Source organism: Camelus bactrianus, chromosome 10, assembly GCF_048773025.1.
Source record: "Camelus bactrianus isolate YW-2024 breed Bactrian camel chromosome 10, ASM4877302v1, whole genome shotgun sequence".
Lineage (NCBI taxonomy): Eukaryota > Metazoa > Chordata > Mammalia > Artiodactyla > Camelidae > Camelus > Camelus bactrianus.
Window position 1 is genome coordinate 43,217,582 of NC_133548.1, and position 8,729 is coordinate 43,226,310.

The 8,729-nt window shown below is 57.2% G+C and overlaps 1 protein-coding gene across 2 annotated transcripts in view; it reads left to right on the plus strand.

Annotated features, from left to right (window-relative positions):
* LMO1 (LIM domain only 1) overlaps positions 1 to 8,415 on the plus strand; it is a 39,649-nt gene extending 31,234 nt beyond the window's left edge. For both annotated transcript variants that reach the window (XM_074372441.1, XM_074372442.1), the window contains 3 exons: positions 3,878 to 4,091; positions 6,412 to 6,537; positions 8,052 to 8,415. In XM_074372441.1, the coding sequence (XP_074228542.1) occupies positions 3,878 to 4,091; positions 6,412 to 6,537; positions 8,052 to 8,157 (446 nt within the window). In that variant the 3' untranslated portion in view covers positions 8,158 to 8,415. The remainder of the gene's footprint in view (positions 1 to 3,877; positions 4,092 to 6,411; positions 6,538 to 8,051) is intronic.
* The last annotated feature ends 314 nt before the right edge of the window (positions 8,416 to 8,729 follow it).

The window sequence follows — 8,729 nt, forward strand, 5'->3', positions numbered from 1 at the left end:
CCTCAAATGCCAGGTGGAGTGGCCAGTGGTGGCCACAGTGGCTTCCAGCAGGGGAGCCGCAGGGCGTAACCTGGGGTTACCCGGGCCTGGATGGGGTGGGCATTCTGGGGAGGAGGACTGGCCTCGGAGGAGCTCACTGGAGGGTGGATGGGATGCTCCACAGCCAGCTCAGTGTTCTGTCTAAACTGGAGGCATCAGTGGGACCGGGAGCCAGTGGTCTTGGCAGTTTGGAGAAGTCCAAGTGCCGGGTCTGAGGGGTAGGCTGGCCTGGGATAGGTGGGCAGAAGTTGCTAAGGTCTTGGGTCTGGCCCGGCAGACCACTCTGGGGAGGGGTGCGGAAAATGCTGAATGACCTCTGGCAGTCCCTCCCGATCACCCGGACTGTCTGGCTTTTCCCCAGATTAAAGAGCTCAGGGTAAGTGTCTGGCAGCCAGATGAGTCAGACTGGGAGGCTGCCTCCTTCCACCATCAGCCTGCCCAGGGTGGAGGCGGGGTAGGGGTTTGGCCCATCTCCCCTCAGATGTCATCCCCCTCATACCCCCAGATTTGGGGGAACACATGGGCTGCGTGAATTGGTTTATTTTGCTGGGTCCCATGTGTGCGCCTAAGCGTGAGCCCACACACGCATGCAGGGGCAAACGTTGCCCATTGTAAAATATCAGTGTTTTCATGGGTGAGTAGTAATTACTGGGTAATGCTTTAAAACCTTTCCTGAAGGAGCGCAAAGCTGGTTTTTTCTAAAGTCAGGAGTACATTAAAAGGATTACCATGTAGATTTGATTTTTAGATAACACTAAAATGGATCCCAAATGGACTTCAGCAAAGGGATGCTATCTCCTTAATGGAAAGTGCATGGCCCGAGGCTCAGCTCCCAGAGCGGGGCAGGGGAGGGAGGGAGGGAGGGAGGGAAGGGGTGTCTGCAGGGCCGACTGGCAGGCTGGGTGGAGGCTGGGGAGGCAGAACAAGGAGGGAGAATCTGGACCCTCTGGGGAGCATCCCGCTCTATATGGGGAGAAAGAGATTATAGATGCCCCCCCATAAAGCCCCTTCACCTTTCCAGGAGTGTTTTCAAGTCTCCTGGACTAGCCCAGTAAGAGCATACAATGTGGGTGTTCCGTAAAGAAGGAAGGGGTAAGTTTGACTTCTCCCAGGACCTCAGCCTTTCCAGGCAGAAAGCTTAAAGTACCCTGATGCCCTGGGACCTCCTCAGCCAGACTGGCCCTGGTGTTCAATGTCTCAGTGGATGTCAAGACACTGGCAGAAGCCACATGGCTTCTTAAGAGTTCTCCATGGGCCAGGAGCATAGTCCAGCACCCTAGAGCAGGGTGTGCAGGCTTTACAGAGCACCTGCTGTGTGCCAGGCCCAGCCTGGGGGACCTGCGGGAGCATGTGGCTTTGTTCCTTGTGGCCTCCCTGGGTCCTCTAGGTGGCCGGTCCCACCGGTGATGGAATTGCCAGCTACCACGTGGTCCATAGTCCTGCAGGCTCAGCCTACCCAGGAGCCAAGCCAGATGGAAGATAGAGCAGCAGGACAGACACTCCTAGTGCTCCTTCATTTGGGGGAATAAGGTAGTGGGCCAGCTGTATCCCCTGAGTAAGGATGTTCCCAGCCACTCATGCCCCTGCCAGCAATAGCACAAGTATAGAGCCCTGGGAGGGCTCGGGACTGCCGGGAAGGGAGCCAGGCATGCTGCCAGCCCAGAAGAGCAAGGGGAAAATCAGCCTTGAGGGGACTAGATAGAGGCTTGGCCTGAGGTTTTCCAAACAAATTCATATGCATAGCAATGCTGGCTGGGCACTCCCTCCACAGCCCCAGGACAGTAGTTTTCCCCTGGGAGCCCTCAGACCTCCCCATGTCAGCTCTTTGAACCCCTCCCCCACTTGCTGTCTGTGGCCAGGCCTTGGAAGGAGCCCCTCAGGGCCCCCTTGGCTTTCAGGGATGCCTGCCCCCCAGCTGGCCTCAATGGACGACTCAGCTCTGTGACAGGGCAGGCCCTGGTCGGAGGAGACACAGGCAGGCCTAGGGACAGAGTCATCCTGAGCCCCATCGCTCTCTCAGACCAATTAACCTTTATAGCTGCATTAAGGAAATTAGGCAGTGAACTTCCAAGCTAACAGATGGGCCCTGCGGGGACTGGAGGCAGGAGGAAGGAGCAAGCCCATGGCAGCCCGCTCTGCGTCCTCCCGGCCCTCACCTGTCCTGCTGCTCCTGAGTCCCAGAGAGCCACCCCATCTCCAGGAGAAGTCTGAGGAGGCTGTGAGGCTGAGAAAAAGCATAGGAGGAAGGAAGGACCCCAGGGGCTGGCTTGATCAGTGGCTTACACCAGCCCCTTGGACCGCCTGGGCCTCAGCTTTGCCATCCATAGAATGAGAGCATTTGCCTGTAAGAACTCTGAGGGCCCCTCTGACCTGACATCTGTGGATTCAGAGCCAGAGGTCCTTTGGAAGCCGGTTCTCCCCTGAAGCCTGAGGAAGGGTCACAACCTGGAAGAGGGAAGGGAAAGGAAGCAGCTCAGACCCTGGGCTAGGAGAGTGGGGGGGGGGGGCAGGAAGGAGAGGAGGGGTGCCAGGGGCTGGGAGCTGAACCCAGAGCCTTGGAGACTACAGGGTTCCTTTGGAGACAATGGGCCCAAGAGGAGGGCAGGCTTCAGGAGCTTGCTGGAAAATCAAGGAGGCACTAAGGAGCAAGCTGTTCCCTCCAGAGGTGCCCCCTGCCTCCACCTGGGCCTTGGTCAGGGAAAGACCACGCCAACCCCCACCACCTTTATGAGGAGCTCTTAGACAAGTCTCACAGGCAACCCTGCTGTCCAGCCGGGCTCTGAGACCCTGCACTTCCCTCCAAGCCTGATCTCCACTACACGCAAGCCTCAGGGCTTCCGTGGATGTCCAGGCTCCTACACGACATCTGTCCCCACCTCCTTCTCAACTGCCCCTCCCTGTGGCCTCAGAACTGGGGGCCAGGAGCCTGTGCCTCTGTGCAGACATGCCCACGCCTGCACGCTGTGCCTGTGTGCATGGGGTGCCCGTGAGTGTGCACACTGGCCTTCTGGGAGGTCTGCCCCTCCCCCTGCTGAAGGCCATGCCAAGAGTCCTGCCCTTTATACTTGCCGCTTCCTCGTATGTTGGGAAGCTCACATGGCTTTAGGAGAGGGCCAGCGTCTCAGAGATTCTTATCCTGCTAGGAGGAGTACAGATGCAGAGGCACAGAACTTCCCCTCCCTCAAGCAGGCCAGGTAGGAAGTTTGAATCTAGCTAGAAACACTCCTAAAGAGAGCCCCAACTAGGCGAGGCCCAGCTACCTCCCTGCGCACACCTGCCAGGAGCTGCTGAGCTCCTGGTCCACCCGGGAGTATCATACCAGCATCTCACTTTCTTCTTGACGCCTCCGCAGTTCTACGTGAATAGACCACGAGGCTGTAGCCTGACGTACTGGGTTAAAATGGTCCAGCACACAGCAGTGTGAAGATGTCTTGAAGTGGAAAAAGATTCTGGAGCTCTAGGGGACCCCAAGCCCATGGCGAAAGACCACTCTTAGGGCTGCCGAAAGAGCCAGTGGGATGGTAGCTGCATGAGAAGACCTCAGGCCTGCTGTGGCTAGGGGGCAGAGCCTTGGGGCTCATTGTGTGTCCTGCAGCAGAGCAGGCGCGGGGCTCCTGCAGCTTCTGGAGGGACCATCACAGGACAGAAGAGGAGGCCATGCCAGGCAGCCCACAAGACAGGACCCAGGGCCAGGGGAGGTGGTTGCTGGGGAGACAGTGAGGGCTCCTGGGAACCCCAGCCCTGGAGGGTGCAGCAAAGAAAAGCAGAAGGATGTGCCCCAAGACCAGGAGTCGGGGGGCCCGCCGTGTCCATATGTCTGTCCTCTGTCCATCTGTAGGTGTGCCGATGCTCTCCGTCCAGCCCAAAGGGAAGCAGAAGGGCTGTGCGGGCTGCAACCGCAAGATCAAGGACCGCTACCTGCTGAAGGCCCTGGACAAGTACTGGCACGAGGACTGCCTCAAGTGTGCCTGCTGCGACTGCCGCCTGGGCGAGGTGGGCTCCACCCTCTACACCAAGGCCAACCTCATCCTATGCCGGCGTGACTACCTGAGGTGAGCTGCCCCCCCCACCCCATCTGCACCCCCAGCCCTTCCACTCAGAAAGCCCCTCCTTCAAGGTCAGCGCGCCTCTGCCTGCTGTAGCCCCAGGACCCCTTCTGCACTCATCCCCGCCCCTGCCCTGCCCTGCCCCTTGGACTCGGTGCTCAGCCTGGTTCCTGGGCAGGCCTTTGTAGCCATTGGGCACCTGAGAGAAGCTTCCCAAGGGCACTAGCCGGGCTCTGGCCCTGTCTTTGCCCAGGGTGGGCACTTCTGACCCACCCTGTCCCTGGAATCTGGGAAGGGATGCCTTGGAGGGGCTTCTAGGAGCAGGTGGGGAAGCATTGACTTCCCTGGGCCCCTCTGGCCTGATGAAGTCTCCTTCTCAGTCTCCCCAATGCCCAGCTCCCCTACTTCCAGCTGGGCCCTGGGATTAGACAACCTCCCAATGCCTGGGAGATAACCAGACCCTAGAAAAAGAACCGCTGATGTTGGAGCTTAAAGACCTGGGTTTGAATGAGTTCAGAGCCTCTTGGCTCCTAATCTCCCCCAGCCTCAGTTTACCCTTCTGTGAATGGTGAAAAGGCTACCACTTCCCTGCAAGGCTCCATCCCACCCTCCCCCGCAACCTGGATCCTACTCCCTGGGGCTGCCTCCCCCAATTAACCCTCCCTTAGGCCGTCTGTGACATCAGCGAGGTTGGAAGGAGGCCACGAAGCGGGAGGCTTGGCTGAGACCCAGCATCTGCATTTGGCTCCCTTGCCGGCTGCTGGGTGGCTGCCGGGCCTTGCGGCAGGCCCATCGCATTAATTAATAGGTCGGGGCCAGGACTTGGTGGGGCTCCCTCTGCTCAGGACTGGCCATGTTGGGGAAGAGGGAGGGGTTAGCAGCGGAGGCTTCCCTGTTTCCCCAGAGAGCCTAAGATTTACCTGCCTGCACCTTCTCTGTTAACTTCTGCCTTTTGCCAGAGTTGGTTTTTTTTTTTTTTGGTGGTTCAGTAAACCACGATGTGTGTCTCAGTGTCCCTGGCTGGGGCTGGAGGAGAGATGTGGAACCAGGGGGAGGGGTTAAGGCTATTTCTGGGGACTCACCCCTCAATGACCTGGAAGGGACCTCCAAGTCTGGAGTTTAGGATGTCACCTGGGGGCCGAACCTACTAGATTGAGGGGAGGCGACAGACCCCGTGACGAGACCACAGGACTTCAAGATGGGCTTGTGAGCAGAGCCCAAGCACTCTGGGCCCTTCCAGCTACTAGAGCCTGAAGATATTTTCCTGGGCTCTGGCAGAGACCAAGGAATGACTGGGGCCAGGTAGGCCAGTGGCCCGGGGTGGAAGTGGGGCTTCCTTGAGCAGCTCAGCCCCAGAGAATGGCTGTCCAGAACCTGTTCCCTCTGCGGACACTGCTCATTGGACTGGTGGCAGGAAAGGCCCCTCTTGGCAGGCAGATGCTGTGGTCCAGCCTTTGTCTGCTTTAATCTGAGCCACCAGGCAGCTCAGGCCGATGAATAATGGAGCCAAGCTCATCTGCAGGCGCCTGAGCTTGAGCTAGACAAATCAGGGATTAGAGGGCCTCCCACCCACCTCTCAGCCCCCTTGCCTCACTTGGAGCTTGCTCTGCTAGTGTGCAGAAAGGAAGCAAGGAGGAGCCAGGCTGGCTCAGACCACTGGAACATCCAGCCAAGGACTGGCCCGTATGGGGAGGGAGGGATCTCCCTGTCCTTAGAGCTTTGCAACCAGCAGCTAGAAGGAGGGGTGCCTGCCCCAAAGAGGCATCGTGCCAGATGTCCTTGGAACTTCCTTTTGGCATCAGTACTGTTTTAGAAGCATCTTTGAACAGGATCATCTGGTCCGGCACCCCCATTTTAAAGAGGGATTAACTGAGGTCCAAGAAGAGGAAAAAGGGAGTTAGGCAAGTCACACCATGAGTTAGTAGCAGAAAAAGACCACCCCAGAAAGTTGCCGTCAGGATGAAATGAGTTGATCTTTGGAAAGCCCTTTGAACAGTGCCTGGCACATGCCTACACACTGTGTAGGCATTTAATAAAGGAGTTGTGACTGAGTTTACAGAAGTTTTCACAAGCCTGTGAAGGATGTATTTTAATCCCCATTTTACAGTTGAAATAAATGAGGCTCAGAGAGACTCGGTGACTGGCCTAAGGACACATAGCCCATGATCGGCAGACTACCTCTAAATTCAGGCTTGTATGCCCTTGCTCGGGGCCCAGCCTAGTGTTCTTCTGGTGTAGGCAGGTGGGGCCCTGGGTGGAAGCAACTCCCCTGTCCCCCCTAGCTCCCTGGCAGGCCCCTGAACCCTCTGCACCCTTCCCTCTGCAGGCTCTTCGGCACCACAGGAAACTGTGCCGCCTGTAGCAAGCTGATCCCAGCCTTCGAGATGGTGATGCGGGCCCGGGACAACGTATATCACCTCGACTGCTTTGCCTGCCAGCTCTGCAACCAGAGGTGAGTGCTCGACTATAGCAGACCCAACACACTCAGCAGACCCCAGCTGGCACCTGCTGCCACAAACCAAGGGTCCCATGGAGGCGTGCATGCAAATGTGGGTTCTGTGTGTGTGTGTTGTTTGAGCGTGTATATGCATGTGTGTGTTTTATGTATACCTGACCCCTGGAGCCATATGTGTGCACTCCAATACCTTACATGCATGTTTGGAGAGAGTACAGCTCTATGCGAATGTAATGGATGGGGCCAAGCATGAACTGTGTGCACAGTACGTGTCATGTCCATGCGTGTATTTTTAAATGCCCATGTACCAAGAGGGTCTTGGTGTGCTGTATGTGCATGATGAGTGAGTATTCCTGTGCATGCATGTTTTAAATGTGCATATACAAGGGTTCTGTGTGCATGCCCTGTGCCCTGTGTGTGTAGGTTCTGGTGAGAAGGGTTCCCAGACCTGGAAGGTGAAATTCCCCTGGGGAACGGTCACTCACTCCTGCGATTCTGGTTCCAGCCCAGCCTTCTTTCTGGTCTTTTGGCCCCTACTCTGTGCCCCTAGTCCTGTGGGAGGCCCCAGGGAACTAAGGATCCAGAGCCCTTCAGCCCTGGCTGGGGTCTGAGCCCCAGAAGACAGGCCCTTATCTCAGGAGTCCCCAGTTCAGGAAGGAGCTCATACAAGTGTTCCCAGAGGGTGAGGTCCAGAGGGACCTGCAGGGAACACTGCTTTGGCTGGGACTCTGCCCAGACCTGCTGCCAGGAGGGCTTGGTGAAGTTGCAGTGCCACCTGGTGGTTGAAGTGGGATCTTCTGGGACTGTGGCTGTGACCCTGGGGTCCCACTAAAGGCCTCAGACACCCTGAGGACATCTTTGAGAGGGGGAGCTGAATCCTCCAGTACTTGAGAAGGACTGGGAGGGGCAGGGGGGCAAAGCAGGGCCTTCTTTGGATAGGAAAGAAGATGGCGGGACAGAGTCACCTCCTCCTGGAAGGATGCTCTAGGAAGCCCACAGCACAGGTTCTGTTTAGAGGAAGATTGCCCTTCACTGAGCCACTTCCTTAAGCTGGGGAGGGGAACAGAGGGTTGGGAAAGTGAGCCATTTTATCCCTTCCTCCTTCCGCATCTCCACCTCCCCCCTCCCCCCCTCTTGGTCTTGTCCTGTTTCTTTGTCCTTCTCTTTCTCCTTCTCTGGGACTGGGATACATTATTCCTACACCTTCCCACCAACTCCATCCCTGCCCCCACCTCCATGAGAGCCCTGGCTATGGAAGGCCTTGGCCCAGGCTTGTCTGTCTGTCCTACACCCTAGGCTGCAGGGCCTGGCCGAGGGCTGGGCTGACCCAGAGTGACTGACCGTGTTTGCCGTGAGACTTTCAGGGATCCCCTCTGGAAGGTTCAAGGAGCACACTCGCCAGGACCTCACTTCCCATATATCCACCTCCTGGGCTGGGCAAGGTCAGGTCTGGAGCCCCCACCATCCACTGGGACCCCTCCATGGCCTCTTTCTCTGCTTGGATTTTCTAGATTTTGTGTGGGAGACAAATTCTTCCTGAAGAACAATATGATCTTGTGTCAGATGGACTATGAGGAGGGACAGCTCAATGGCACCTTTGAATCCCAGGTTCAGTAACGCCCGGCACCTGGCCTCCAGGCCCATCTGCCCGCCTGCCCACCCGCCTGGCCAGCCAGCCACTCTCCTGCGGATTAGAACGCCTCCGTCCTCGATGGGTGGGACGGCCCTTCCTCCACCGCTGCCCGTCTGTGTGTGATCCCTCCTGGGGCCAGGCTGGGCCTGTACAGTCTGTCTTCTGTATATAAATGGGAACATTTATTTTATGAGAAATGTAATGCAATTTTATTACTGGCGTGGATTAAACTTATGAATGTTTCCGGGGAGGTTACTCTGCATTGATCGCATGACTGACACAGACTTCAGGCTTCTCCCTTTGGCTTGGGAGTGGCACGGGACCCTCCCTCTTAGTCCCCAGCAGGGAGGGGGCCCATGGAGCAGGGCATGGGTCTCCAGAGTGTGCTGCTGCCAAGCAGGGGAGCTGCAGGTGGGCTTTAGGGGGACGAAGTTGGGGGGAACAAAACAACCCCAAGCTCCTCCCACTCAGAAATGGGAACTGGGCTGTCGTCCCCCTCCCCGGCAGAGCATATACCCTGGCTCCTAAGATGAAGAGAGACAAGATGAAAATCTTC